Raw genomic sequence first — 16,228 nt, 5'->3', positions numbered from 1 at the left:
TTGGACAGACTTTGTATTTTAGCTGAGTAAGAAAATAAAACTTCCATCTGCAAACATGAAAACTCATACCAGAAAGAAAAGATCTAGACAGTTTAGGCATGTAAAAACTGTTTTGATTCCCATTGCTCTAATCTTGGAAATTTTGCACAAAGACTGTAGTATGTTGCTGTTGGAGGCTCTCATTACCCACTAATTCTTACTTAAAGTTTAAAAATAGATTCTTAATGCTGATCTCAAACTAGTCTTTGCAATGCCAATTATAAAGGCTAATAACATATATGAATAATTTAGGAGTCAAGGAGACCATTATGCCATGGTCTGAAAAGAGGAAGCATTGAGTTGACGACGGGCATGGAACTTCAGTGAGCTAGAGTACACACACACACACACACACACACACACACACACACACACACACACACACACACACAAAACTGTGTAGTTACATTGTCCCAGCTGAACACATCATGGCAGTACTGCAGATCAGCAAGTGAACTGGGGAGAGGGTTTGTGTTGAATGAGGTGGATAGAGGGACAGAGAGAGACATTGGGTCGAAGGAGGGATGGGAAGGTGTAGATGATGGCTCAAAGAGATGTAGCAGGTGTGTGGGATAGGAATGCAGTAGGCAGAGGGAAGAAATTCTGGGGCTAGGAATGTGATGCATGGTCACCTGAGCCAGTGAATTTGTGTGGTGCACAATGACAATGACATAAAAATGTGTATTGTTAGGGGATGACAGGACAGAAGAGAAGGAAACTGTTGGACAGAGCATGTCAATGCTATCAGATATTGAAGCAAGGAGCATTACAAAAGTGAAAGATGTGTTGCCAGGATTACTCCCATCTGTATAGTTCAGAAAAGCTGGTGCTGGAGGGAAGGATCCAAACCGTGTGGGTTGTGAACCAGCTGTTGAACTTGAGCATATTTTACTCAGCAGTGGGCAGTCAGCTCTGCCCTTGGCCATAATTTGGCAGTGATGATTCATTCTAGTGGACAGCTGGTTGGTGGTCATGTCCATATAAAATGCTGTGCAAAAACTGCAGCAGAGCTAGTGTATGGCATGGCTACTTTCACAGGGGCCCTGCATCTGATGGGACAGGATAATTCTGTGATAGGACTAAAATAGGATGTGCTAGGTGGGTAAATTGGGCAGGTCTTTCATTCTTAGTTTTGTGGGGCTTTCTCAATGGCTCAGGGCTTTGATTAGTCAGTGACTGGGCTTCTTTACTCTGAAATTATGTACATTCTGCCATAACTTCCATATTAGTTCTGCATAAGATTTGTTCTATGATTCTTGCTATGATGTTGCAGATCATATTATTGTGTTGATGGAATGTTATGTTATATTAGTGTGCTTTTACTTGTGGTACATCAGTCATTGAATAGGCATATGTTTCAAGCATACTATAGGAATAATGAGGAAGACAGAGCACCTACTTGGTGAGCAGGTAAATATTTTGGGTGACGTGAGGAAAATCCTGGGCAAAGTAATTTTCCTTTTATGTGAGAAGTGAATAGCATTGTATATTTCATCTTAAAATGAGGATATCCATTATGTTAGAACAAAAAGCATGATCTTCAGCTTATTGTTAATGTAGATAGTAAATGGCAGCATCTGAACACAGTATGAAGGTTTCCTCATAAAAAAACACTTCATCATTTTACCTGTTGAAAATTTCATAGAATAAGTAAAGATTTTGAAAACTGAAGTACTTTTGCTTTTAGCAAACTCGGTCTACTTTATGTACACTCATGTGAAGTGAAAGTAAATTTTCAGCAAGATGTTCAGAGCTGATAAAGAGAAATGTAATTTTAATGTAGAAGATAACATCAAACAGCTAAAGAAGGCCTAAATTATTAGTTTGGTGTAAATCCATATTATAAATGAACCTAGATCATTTCAAGTTTTTTAATACAAATATGTAGAAATGGTATGAATGAGTATCATGCAAAAATAATACAACTGTGGATGAAATTTGAGTTCATATTTTGACAAACCAGTTCACTATTTGTTTAATCCACAACTGCAAAGGTGAACTTATTGTCATAATTAGACTCACAGAACAGCTAACTACTCTTCAGGGTAGATGTAATCAGCATATTCCTGTCCTCCATTATCAATGCTAAATTGCTGTTAATTGACAGAAATCGATTATCATTCTTTTCTTAAAGCAGAAATAATCTTTTCAAACATTTAAACATGTATTATCTATGCAAAGTGCCTTGCAACAAATAAGTTATAACTGTGTATTTTTCAGAAGTTTTATGTCATGAAAACATAGCTCTTCTTGAAGAAAAAATTACATTTCTCAGTAAATACAATCACACTCATGGATTGTGTCTATGGCCTAACTATGTTTGCACATTCTTTGTGTTTCATCCATAAGCATTTCAGGAACAATGATTGATGAGTCAGAATACAAAGGGATAAAAAGCAATAATTTTTGTACACTATTATCAAAAATAAAGTTTACTGAAAACCAGACATGCGACATCATTTCCATGAGATATTTATAGTTATTATAAGTAAGAAGAAACTTATTTAAATTCTATTTATTGATGTTTTAAGTGTCTGCCAATTATGTCAAACAAGGCTTCAAATTTTTTCATATCACATGGATGCATGTTTTAAAAATAATATATAGATTCAACAGCATGTAGACAAATTTTGTTGATGCAACATGTAAGCTTGTATGTCAACATAAATTTATATTTATTACATAGAACAAATATTTGCATGTGAGTTTCATTCATAAGCCTGACTGACTAAAATAACTGCACTGTATATTAGTAGCAATATGCACAAGTTTCCAAAAATTCTAATGGATAGATAAGTTTTCACACTCTGCTGCAGTAACCAAGTATCATATAATTTAAATTAAAAGTATATATTTTAATGAAAAATAGTTATAGCTGATGTATTTTGCATCATTTTCTTGTGTGTGGAAGTTGTCAGTTTTCAAGTACTAAAAGAAATTTCAGAGATTTAACTTTGTGCAGAATATTACAAAAAAGTGTTTGAGATAGCAGGAGATTTATCACAACATAAAAACAATTAAGCACCTAATATTAATACAGTTGCCATTTTCCTTTACATGTGCAGTAAATTGCTGTATACTATTTACTACCATACAAGGACATTTTCACACTTTAATAATAACAGTAATGGTGTCCATGAAATAATCATTTTTATACAACATAAAAATTAAAATCTTAATTAATACTTATTAACCACTGGTAAATACACTGCTAGAAAAAAAATTAGTACACACTTTTATAGGTTTACAATTCACTCAAGATTGATTGTTGCAGCAGTGTATATGGAGTACTCGAAATGATTACATTTACAGATCAGTAGCAAAAGGGTGTCTCAGGTACCAGGTATCAATTGATGCTGAAGCTCCTGTGTTAGTGTGTGGTGTACCCTTCATGGATGGCAATGCAAGCACTCACTCTGGCATCCACGCAATAATACAGATAGTGAATATTGTCCTGGGATACATTAGGCCACGTACACTTGACCCGTTCACATAGTTCTGAAAGAGTTGTTGGTTATCAAGTCACATGAATCATTTCTTGTCCCATCATATCCTACATGTGGTTGATTGGAGACAAGTCCAAAGACTGTGCTAGCCAGGGAAGTTGTTGCATGTATTGCAGAGCACTTTGAGTTCCAAGGGCAGTGTGTGGGTCAGCAATGTCCTAACGGAATGATGCATCACCTTCCTGTTGTGGGAACAACATAAGTACAGGTCTAACAACATTCTGCATGTACCAAGTGCTAGTTCGCGTCCCCTCCAGAAACACCAAAGGTGAGCAAGAAATGTAGCATCCCAGACCATAAGTCCTGGAGTGGGACCAGTGTATCTTGGATGAATGCACTCTACAAGACAGCATTCATCACATTTGCATCCTACATGCAAAGACCATCACTTGCATGCATGCAAAATCTGGTTTCATTGCTTAAGACCACAGTGCACCATTCCACCTTCCAAGTGATTCTGTGATGGCAGCAATCAAGCCATGCACATCGATACTGCATCTACTATCCCCATGTGGTATATGCCATCATCAGATCAAGATCAACATCATCTTTCCAAGTGTACTAATATTTTTCCCTGCTAGTGTACTTCAATTCAGACATCCACTGTTAATTAAGTTCAGTAATTTGTTAGTTGAAAGAACTTCTTCAATTTATTTGGGACTTTCACTTTCTCACACAGAAAAGCCACAACATCCTGAGGAAACACATGTAAATGCACAAGTCCATATGCATAAAGAAAGGAGCAGAACTGGTTCAAGAACAGTACAGGATACTAAAGTAAGTATAAATGACATGTTAGTAATTTTGTTATAAAAGAGCTACCAATATACAATTCTTTGTCAAGAGTGGAACTTGATATACTACTTTTACTGTCTTTCTCCAAATAATTAAGTGCATAATAAAAATTATAGCTTGCTTTGGCACAAAAGAGATGTATATTACTCTATTCATAGTAGCATTTCAGTTTCACAGTTTTTAGTTGTACTTATCAGTGACTTATTTTAAATCTGGGGAATTCAGATAAATCAAAAGATGTGTGAGAAAGATGCTATCACAATACACAATTAATATATTGGTAACATAAAAAATTAAATCTTAAAATACTGACCTGAGACAAATCACTTCTCAACAAATCAAGTGGTGATATGTTCTTATACATGTAATTATAGGTCTACTCCACCTAAGAACTGAAATTTATTCATTTCATGTTTCTCTATTTAATGTCAAGCAAATGAAGTCAATTTTTAACCTCCATAAACTAAAATGTGTACTGCACCCACAGTACATGAATGCTGTGTATTCAGCTGTGGCAGGATGAAATTATTATATATACAATACATGAAAAAGAGAAGAACCATCTTGATTTTTTCTTTTCTTTGTATACTGACACTCATGCAAATACAAAATTAAAAGGAAGATACAAACACACATTCTAAAATATCACACAGACCCAACTTCAAAGTACTTGCTAATTTAATTCTTTTAAACATGCAGTTTGATGATAAGTAGTCAACACTAAAAACTACAGTGGCACGAAATGCTACAACATTTGTTTGATCATTGTAAATCTAAGAATCACCATGGAGTTCTGACATGTATGGTACACATGAAGAAAAATTGTGATATAGAAGAGTGTGCCAGAGATGCAGCTGTTTAAAGTGACAAGTTTTCATCTTGCATGTTGGTTCTCTGAAGTGAAACTGGCACTGTGCTTACCATTGTGCTGCCTTTGACTTCCTCCTCTCTCTAATGCTGTCGTCCTTCATCTTTGTCTCCCATTTTTTTCACAACAGATTAGTCCCTCTCACCTTTAATAGTTTCCAAAGCTATGGGAGTCTCACATATTTTTACATTTTGTGAATTGACAGTACTAAAAATCTTGCCTTGTGAAGGTCAGTTTCATAATTTTATAGTTTCCTCAACTGAATTTTCTTTTTGAACTGTTTGCAGTTGTATCTTAATTGACCATATGTTTGTATGGCAGTTATATACTTCTGGTACAGCTCTTCATATCAGACAAAATGGGCTATATATCACAGTTACATAGACAGATTATTGTCCCTCAAACATTTGTCAGTACAGAATTCTCATGTAATTATATGCCACCAAAACATTGGGCATGAGCTCTTACCCATAAAAAACTTTTGTGAAAAAGTTAATTGAGTTTTCGCATTATGAGAATATTGAAGGGGGATCTGTGTCAGTTGTCAAAAACCATTCAAAAGCCAAGATCACACAAAATATTATTTATTCAAGACAACCAATTTCAACAGCCTTACATGTCATCTTCAGGTCTTACACTTGTTTTTGTAGTAAAACATGCTTATTTTCCACTGAACCACATACAAACGATTTCAGCTGGATAAAATTCAGCACATTATAAACGTTTGTCATAGCTAAAATATTTAAAAGCACACAGCACCTTATCCAAAAGGCCATGTCCTTATAGATATTGTTCATAGATGCTTGTTACATGATACTAATACAGTACACAATAGCACATCAGTTTACATATACTGGACACATACTCCAATGTACTTTGGCTAACTAAAGGCAACACTGTTGTTTCTGTGTGAAGTCACACTGATGGAACATTCACTGGCAACAAATGGCAACCATGAAACTTACTGGCAGATCAAGACTGTGTGTTTGACCGGAACTTCAAGCTGGAACGTATGTTTTCTGTGGACCAGTGCTCCAACAACTGTGCTATCCAAGCACAACTTATGATCCACCCTCACAGCTTTATTTTTACCAGTAGGTCATCCCCTGTCTTTCAAACTTCATGAAGTTTTCCTGCATAGCTTTCAGGACTAGCACTTCTGAAAGAAAATATATTGAGAAGACAGACTGGGCATATTGTTATTGGAATGAATTTTCACTCTGCAGTAGATTGTGCACTGATTTGAAATTTCATGGCAGTTTAAAACTGTGTGGCTGACTGGGATTCAAACTTGGATCCTTTGCCTTTCAGCAGAAAGTGCTCTACTAACTGAACTAGCCAAAAATGACTCATGAGCAACCCTCACAGCTTTACTTCCACTAATACCTTATCTCATACATTCCCAACTTCACAGAAATTCTGCTGTGTATCTTTTGGGATTGCTGACCACATCACCGTATTCTGCCCATTTACACATCTCTATATTTGAATATGCATGCCTATACCAGGTTCTTTGGTGTTTCAGTGTATTTAATACCAACTTTGCTACCCACTGAAATAAATCATATAATTTCATTCATCTGTTATGCTTCAAACTCAGTATCAGCTATTCACTTCTATGGCAGGTACCACTGTGTTGTGTCATAACTACAAGGCACCAATATGGCACCAGAGAAATCACTCTAATAAAAGAAACTAACATAGAATGTAGCAAGCAGCTGTACAATTCAACTAATCTGGTGATGGATATAAATGCTAAATATATTATTCAAACAACATGTAGCAAAGAAACAGAGGATTTTATCCAATAATGTCTTCATGAAAAATTATTCTGTAGGAATACAATACTGTGCTATCACTCTTTGGTATCTACTAAATCTTTTGCTCTAGCACGTCGTACATAAAAATCTAGAATATATAATGAAACATGTACATGACAAAATACCACTTACCAGGCTTTTCTACTTTTGATCTAAGGCAGCTAGTTACACAAATCAAAAAATTCATGTAATGAAAATTATTCTTATTGCATAGTATGTACAAATGGTAAATGGTTCACCTCATATTCAGTTGATAGGCTATTGCAGTTTGCATAAACTGAGGGTTTGCTTTTTATTGACTTTCCCCTTATATTTTGCTTCTCCAAATAATGTAGGATATAGGATACCAATGAATTAAATTAAAATGAAATACACAATGAAAAAAATCATCATACTCAAATCTATCAAAGAGACATCAGTGGAAGAGAGGGAGAATGAAATTTCCTCAAAATTTATTAGGTAATTATCTAGAAACATATTACATAAGAATTTTACCAAGCAATATGTAAATTTGTTTATAATAATTGGGCACGGTAGAGGTTATAAGTATAACATGGTGTTCAATGTGTTTTAGTGTGCATTCTAACAAGATTATGAATAGAAAACCACATATTATGAATGTTCAACATGGGTAAGTCCTGTACCTATTGCACTACAAGTAATAATTATCATTGGCACGGGGCTACATTGGAATTATTTCATTCACTGATGTCCTTAGGAATTATATTCTGTAACACTTTGACATTTAGACAATCAATATTAAATGTACAAAACTGTGCAGTAAGGGTGATGTGTGTTGTACTTTTTTAAGCTACTAGTACACAGCTCGTAAAGTAAAGAGACTTATTGGCAACAGCCAGCTACACAATATATTTGTGGTAACCCAGTATCTGTTTCATTGGTTAATATAAGAACACTTTCTGGTCAGCAGAGAAGCTCTTTGGTGTAGGACTATCTTTGCTGCAGTTCATGCTGAGCTTTGGTTGAATTCACATGTGTTCTTATGTATTGTTACTGGGAAATCAAGTGTACATACTCTGTATTTGTGGCTAAAGTCAATGTCAGCATCCTTGCCTGGATCTTCTGCAAAGATTTAGCCCTTTTTTAAACTCATCATTAACAACTGCTCAGGAATGTGTCACTCATAAATGTCATACAGTTATTAAAATTTATTTCAACCATGCACAATTTAACCTTCCTATGAGACAGCAAATAAATTGAAACAACAATAAAATATCTGTGATTCCCTTGTCATTGAATTACAGATGTTGACAGATAATGGGTAGGGTTCATGGGGGAGCAACTGGGAGAATATTTGTGAGGGAGATCAGTGACTATAATGCGCAAATAATGTCCACATTTGTAGGATGGGGAGGAAGGTTTCCAGAAGTATTTATTTCACGGAAAATAATAACTCAATTGGTGTGTTTTATTTACTGCACTGACATTATTAATTCTGCTTAAAGGTGAATTGTACAGTCATAAGCCATTATTTTATGAAACTACTTTTTTTCTGTCTTCAGATAACTACATTCACATGTAATACAGTGCAAGGCACTGTTAATAACTATCAACTTGTCTTTTGCTCTTTTGGTGCACTCACATTTTTTAACTCTGTAGTCCTCCATTTGTTACATGATTCTTCAAATATGCTGGCTCAAAGCTCATTTTACAGTCATAGCTTCCATATGCATTACTAATGTATTTTACACCAAAATACTACATAGTTACCCACTGTATTAATATAATCAAGTATATACTTTGTAACACTTTGGTTCAAATGATTCTGAGCACTGTGGGACTTAACAGCCATTGTCATCAGTCCCCCAGAACTTAGAACTACTTAAACCTAACTAACCTAAGGACATCACACACATCCATACCCGAGACAGGATTCGAACCTGCGACCATAGCGGTTGCACGGTTCCAAACTGTAGTGCCTAGAACCACTCGGCCACTCTTGTAACACTTTCCAGTAGGTTGTAACAGGTGCAAACCAAAGCAGCAAAGAAAATGCAACTGTGCCATATACTGTATAACTTGTGAATGTAAAAATCTGAAACTGGTCATGGTTCATGCAGAGAAAGAAACTAGCATTTCAACATCCTTACCTCTTTAATTCTCTATCATACACATTTGAAATGCCTCTTCTGCTGAAGATGAGTAAATCTGAACATGTGAGGCAGACAGAATTTTTTCTCTTGATGTGATTCATTCTGCAAACAAGGGAGAGGACTAAAGGTTTGCACATTGGTGACAATCTATGTCAAAACTGCAAAAATGTGGAATATGTCAAGTCTGAATACAGGTAACTTTGAGGCATCGGAATCGAGATGTCATGGGTCATGTCGATAATACCACTGGCCTTCAATTAATCTCTCATTGACACATCATGTTTCACAAATCCCAGTATGATGTAGAACATGCAGGACTGTGGAAAAGGTGTCCCAAACATTTAGCTTCTACATTATTCAGGCATAGAGGATCCTAAACTTTGACATATGGAACTAATGGCCTGCAATGTATTTAAGCAAAACCCAGCAAGCCAAGAATGTATGAATTGGTATAAATGAAACTTTTTAGATACAGTAAAAGGAAAGATATTGCTGCCACTATGCATGTAATTAAAATGAATTTTCGAAACAAGCAATTTGCTATTGGAAAGTGTCACTGAACCAAAATTTATCTGCAGCCTAAAATTAAAAAGCAACTGTTCAACATATGTTTAAAAATATATGGTCATATGCTAGATTCATAATCAACTGATTCATCATCTTGCCTGTAGGTGCACAAAGTGACTTATTACTGTATGCATGAACTGTCTCCTTATTGCGTGCACCTAAGGAATTGAATTGTCCACAAAGACAAAGCAAGCTTGTGGCTTGATGTGCACTATCTTTGTACAAAATACAATGTATCTTAACTAAAAACAATTTCTTGTCACTGAGGTCATAACAACACAAGAAAACATATAAAAATAATAAGTCTCTGACAGCTTGGAATAATTCACCAATGATGTTGCAGAATAAGCTGTGTAGCATAGTTACCATAGTTTATTGGTTATGATACTAGACTATTGCATAGAGAGCCGTGAGTTTAAGACTCACCTGAACTGTAAAATTTTAATTTCTATATTCAGTTTGAGCACATTCTAAAAGTATCCACAAGTGTCAAGAATCAGTGTACTGGAATTTTCTGTAGCTGTATATATACCGTATGTGTTCTGGCCGGAGACAGTTTGCTCCGCGCCCTTCTATGAGCAAGTGTTGAATAAACCTTTGTTAAGTAAAGTTAGTGTTCATCATTCATCTACTTACACCTTCTTCTACGTGACATTATTCTGGTGGAGACACTGGTTATTGGAACAACAGAAGTACAAGGCTGAAGACAAATTAAAGTGCAGGGCACAGCGTCCAGAAGAAACTACAGCATCCTACATTCAAGATGTCTTGGAGCTGTTTAAAATAGTCAATCCTAGAATGAAGGAGGAAGATAAGATTGCACATCTCATGAAGGGTGTCGCTGAGGACATCTATCAAGCCCTACTCCTGAAGGAGGTTTCGACAGCAGACAACTTCATAAAATGGTGCCAGTATATGGAGACAATGCATAAAAAAGAATTACGTGCAAGAAGTTTGAATGGCTTCCAAACATCGTATCGATGTCTGTGATGGGGGAAGAAACTGATTTCACAAGTGTTCTTTGTCAGATAGTGAGAGAGGAAGTTCAGAAGGCACTTGGATTGTACAGTGAGCAACAAACCGAGATGCTTCAAGAGGTCATAGGGGAGGAAGCGGAACAGACATTGAACCCAATCTCTCATTCTTCATTTACCTTTAAAACCATAAAAAAGTCGAGACCCAGGCAAAGATACATTCCTACAATGTTGCATGAGGAACCTGTTCGGGCACCAAGGAAGCCTGACATCTGGAGGAACCAGAATAACTAACCAGTATGTTTCCACTGCAGACAACTGGGACATGCGATGCTCTTTTGAGAAAGGCTTCAGATATTTGATGATGTCCACACCAGAAGACAGTAGACCGATCTTCGCCGATACCAACTCTGGGAAAACGAAGATGTGAGTGCAGGACGATGTAGGTCACCAATGCTGCAAGCTAGCCAGTGGAGAGGACGCTCCCTGACATGCTGATCAAGGTCTCCATCACTGTTTAGAAGCTCCAGCCGGTCACCTAGCCACCACAACCTGGAAAACTAAAGGGTGCGAGTTCCTTGGAGGTGAGGCTGCCAAAGAGAAAAATCCTCTGCCGTCGATCACTACAAAAATGATAGAAAACTATGTCGATATCCTCATGGATGGTTGACCAGCCCAAGTTCTCGTGGAATCTGGAGCATCATATTCAGTCATTTCAGAGAAGTACTGTCACCAGTTGCAGAAAGCCATATTCATCAACAACAAAACATCTCTGCTGAAGGTGGCTAATGGGAAATATGTAAAACCTACAGGAAGACGTGTCATTCGTGTGGGCAAAAGTGGCCATACACAGCCCTTAGAATTCATCTTCTTAGAAGAGTGTAGTCATGATGTCATTCTTGGACGGGACCTTTTGAAAGCCTCTCAAGCAATTATAGATTGTGGTCTCTCAAAGATTATGCTACACGAAATGAGATACTGTGGACAGGAAGATGTGTATCCAAGTGTGTGGAGACTATGTGTGCTGGATGAAGTGATCATTCCTGCAGTCAGTGCATGCCATGCATCAACCCATGGATCTTGTAGAGTAATGTAAGAGAAGCATACCACTGAAGAATAACTTGGTCATCCCAGCATCTGTCGTCTCATTTAAGAACGGATTCAGTGAATTGTGGATAGTTACTGTCGCCAAGAACTGCAGATCCTTCCAAGACACATGTGCATAGCAAACACTGAGCCATTAATTGCAGATCATCTGAGCACCATAGAAACCTCCCATGCCAAATCTATGGGTGAAACTGGTGCTACCACTACAAGACAAGATCTTCTAGCTCGCCTATCAACAGATCACACTAAGGAACAACAGAAGAAGCTACCTGCCATTCTTCAAGAGTTCTCTGAATGCTTCAATGGACAGGCAAAGAGCAAATTAGACAAATCAATGGTGAAGCACCTAATTAATACTGGACACCATCAACCAATTAGCCAGAGAGCATACCGTGTGACAGCAACAGAACGTCGAATAATTCGCGATGAGGTAGAGAAAATGATGAAGAATGACATCATTCAGCCTTTGTAGAGCCCATGGTTGTCACCAGTGGTTCTCATCAGGAAGACGGATGGCAGTTGGCACTTTTGTGTTCATTACAGGAAGCTTAATAAGATAACTAAAAAGGACGTTTAGCCTCTTCCACAAATTGATGATACACTAGATTGTCTGAAGGGGGCTAAGTTTTTCTCAACCATGGACATGTACTCAGGATACAGGCAAATCAAAGTAGATGAGGCTGATCATGAGAAAACTGCATAACTGCATTCATAACCCCTGAGGGCCTGTATGAGTTTAAGATAATGCCGTTTGGTTTGTGTAATGCACCAGCAACTTTTGAACGGATGATGGATAATCTTCTAAGTCACTTGAAGTGGATGATGTGTCTTTGTTATTTAGATGACATTATAGTGTTCTCAGAGACATTTGATGAACAGGTAAAAAGACTGAGGGCTTTTCTAAGTGTCTCCAACGAGGTGGACTGCAACTTAATCCAAGAAAGTTTCTCTTTGGAGCAAAAGAAATCTAAATACTTGGACACCTTGTGACAAATGAAGGTGTGTGGCCAAACCCAGAAAAGGTGAGCTCTATAATGGAATTTCCTATTCTTGAAAGTATTAGAGATGTGAGAAGCTTCCCCGGATTATGTTCTTATAACCATCATTTTATCAAAGACTTTTGTATCAAAGCCAGGCCACTCCAAGAGTTGTTAAAAGCCGATGCTAAATGTATCCAGGATGGTGCTCAACAAGATTCTTTTGATGTACTGTGAAAGGCTGTGATGACTGACCCTGTACTTGGTGTGAATGATGCCTGAGCACCTACAGAACTACACACAAATGCCAGTGGGTATGGGATTGGTGCTTTTCTGGTGCAGATTTTGGATGGTAAAGAGAAGGTTATAGCCTATGCTTCTAGGACACTTACAAAAGCCGAGAGAAACAACTCAACTACAGAAACAGAATGTTTTGCTGTGATCTGGGCCATATGCAAATTTTGACATTACCTCTATCGAAGGCCAATCACAGTTGTTACAGACCATCATTCACTTTGTTGGTTGACAGGTCTTAAGGATCCAACAGGACGACTCGCCAGGTCAGCACTACGTCTTCAAGAATATGACATTACAACTGTGTAAAAAAGTGAAATAAAACACCAAGATGCCAACTGTGCAAGACCATCAAGACTGATGAAAATAGTGAGTGTCTCACTGCAATCCAGGATATCTCTGCTGAGCAGAAGAAGGACGCCAAGATATCTCAAATTATGCTTACGTTAACTCGATCAGAGGATGTGAAAGGACAATTTAAGGTAGTTAATGGATTATTTTGCAAGAAAAACTTTGATCAGTTTGGAAAGAGGTGGCTACCAGTGATTCCTAAACACATTCACTTAGATCTTCTATAGAAATTCCATGACACACCAGAGACCAGACATTTCGGATTTATTAAGACATACAATACGATCTGCAAGAGATTTTTCTGGCCAGGTTTATTTAGGAGTATCTGTCACTATGTGTCACACTGCATACTATCCACAAACAAATTGGCTTACTGAACGCCTTAATAAGTCCTTGGCCAACAAGCTGTCAATGTTCGTCAGTGTTGAGCAGAGAAACTGGGATGAGGTGCTATCTTTTTGATGGTTGCCTACAAAACTGCCAAACAAAACACCACAGGATTTATGCCATTCTTCCTGGTGCATGGGTGTGAGGCAACTTTGATGATAGACACTGTGTTTCCATTACATCCTGATGATGTGGACAACTACATTGGCCAGGGGTTAACCAAAGCTGAGGAAACTCAGCAGTTAGTTCGACTCCGAATACTGCAGGCTCAATAAAACAATCGCCAAAGGTATGACGTGAGCCACCACCCTGTTGTTTACCAGACTGTTGACCTTGTCTGGATCTTTACTCCTGTTCAGAAGGTTGGTCTCTCTAAGGAGCCCCTCAGGTGCTATTTTGGACCTTACAAGGTTGTAAGACAGTTGTTCAAAATGGTTGGAATGGCTCTGAGCACTATGGGACTTAACATCTGAGGTCATCAGTCCACTAGAACTCAGAATGACTTAAACCTAACTAACCTAACGACATCACACACATCCATGACTGAGGGAGGATTCGAACCTGCGACCGTAGCGGTCACGCAGTTCCAGGCTGAAGTGCCTAGAACTGCTCGGCCACTGCAGCCAGCTAAGACAGTTGTCTGATGTTACTTATGAAGTTGAACATTTTGACCCCGACACAAGATGACAAAAGATCAGAGATACGGTCCAGATCCTTTGAATGAAGCCCTATAAGGATCCTGCAACCCAGAGTAAATTCGAAGCTCTAGTGAAAGGCAACAAGCAGAAAGATGATGGAGAACGTAGCGGCAAGGGAAGTTCTAAGAAGATCACCACCAGGGCAAACATCAATCATTGGGAGTCGGAGTGTGCAGGACTGATGACTCGTACCCGAACTAGGAGGATGTAACCCTGAGTTGCTGTTCTATTAAGGAGGGAGCAATGTCACAGAAGAAACTGAGTAGCACATTTGGCATAGTGTACTGGTTATGATACTAGACTGTTGTGTGAAGGGTCGTGAGTTCAAAACTCACATGAACTGTAAAATTTTAATTTCTACATTCGGCTTGAGTACATTCTAGAAGTATCTACAAATGGCAAGAATCATTGTGCTGCACTGTTCTGTAGCTCTATATATACTGTATGTGTTCTGGCCAGTCGTATGTGCAAGTGCTGAATAAACCTTCATTAAGTGAAGTTAGTGTTCATCATTCATCTACTTACACCTTCTTCTACGTGAAAATATTAGCACCATTGATGGCTGGCATGGAAAGCTTACTGATAGCAGCACCATAATGATGCTTGCCCATTCATGTGGACATGACACAATTCAACACTGCACTACACTGCATTTTGAGAGAAACTGAAGCTTGGCTGCTACATCAGCCCCTCAGTGCCCTCCAGAGAGCTCACTGGAAAGTGCACTCGCCATCCAGATCTCATTGTGCATATCAACAATGGTCCTGTGATGGCTGGTGATGATGCTGATGCTGGTGATAGTGCTGATACTGGTGGCTGGGGTCATGGGCCATCAGATAGTCAATTGTCATGTTGAATGTACAGTAGTTTTATCCTGTCTATGGAGACTGTAGTAGGCTTGTTGTTTACCAATATCTCAATGGTGCATTTTCCTCATTGCAACACCCTGTGGAGGTAAGTGTACTGTGGTTGCAGCTAAGGTCTGACACCATCTGTGCATAGCACAACATGGCTGCTTGTTGGTAGGTCCCAATGCACATAGATAGAAGGGGTGCCATCCCTTGAAGCTTGGTGTAAGTGACATTTTCCCTCAGTTGAAATACAAAGTTGCTGTGATCGAGACTGGGTAACTGCAACAGCTGTGCTTCTTCAAGCTCTCAGAGTAGGTGTAGGGTTTTGGCATAAACAAGTCTTGCTGGTGATACATCTAAATCTGATTTACATGTTATCTGGAGACCCAGCAATAACATCAGTAATGCTGTCGTCCAATCTGAATGTTGGGTCATGATTGCCACTTTGAGTGAGTGATGCCAGCATTCAATCATACCATTACTGGCCAGGGGGTAACTGGTAATCCCATGGTTTCATTAATTTGGAGAACAGGTCCAACTCAAATTGGTGACTGTGGTCTGTCATTATGAGCAATGGGCACCAATGTGAGAAATCCAAATTGATGTGAAGACAGATATCAATGATTTTGCAGATGTTTTATCCACCAGCGTTGCTCAGGCCAGTATGTAAGATGATCAGTCATGGTAAGGATATATTGTCATCCATCGGAAGAAGGTAGTGAACCCATGATGTCAATGTGTACATGTGCAAATAGCACATCAGTAATCTGAAAGTTCCCAATCGGTACGCTTACTTAATAGTTGTTCTTGCTCTGTTGACGTCTGAGACGTGTGGTTCCATTCACAACAGTCTTTTTCTATTGTTGGCTACATAAAGTGG

At 38.2% G+C, this 16,228-nt stretch overlaps 1 protein-coding gene across 1 annotated transcript in view; it reads left to right on the top strand.

Moving 5' to 3' along the window:
• Positions 1–2,487: 2,487 nt before the first annotated feature.
• Positions 2,488–16,228, top strand: part of LOC126248544 (protein piccolo-like) — a 77,157-nt gene continuing 63,416 nt past the window's right edge. The window contains exons 1-2 of the mRNA XM_049949605.1: positions 2,488–2,527; positions 4,177–4,322. Of these exons, the coding sequence (XP_049805562.1) occupies positions 2,488–2,527; positions 4,177–4,322 (186 nt within the window). The remainder of the gene's footprint in view (positions 2,528–4,176; positions 4,323–16,228) is intronic.

Source organism: Schistocerca nitens, chromosome 3, assembly GCF_023898315.1.
Source record: "Schistocerca nitens isolate TAMUIC-IGC-003100 chromosome 3, iqSchNite1.1, whole genome shotgun sequence".
In the NCBI taxonomy this organism is placed as follows: Eukaryota; Metazoa; Arthropoda; class Insecta; order Orthoptera; family Acrididae; genus Schistocerca; species Schistocerca nitens.
Note: the sequence above shows the minus strand (reverse complement) of the source record. Positions and strands in the feature narration are given on the sequence as shown.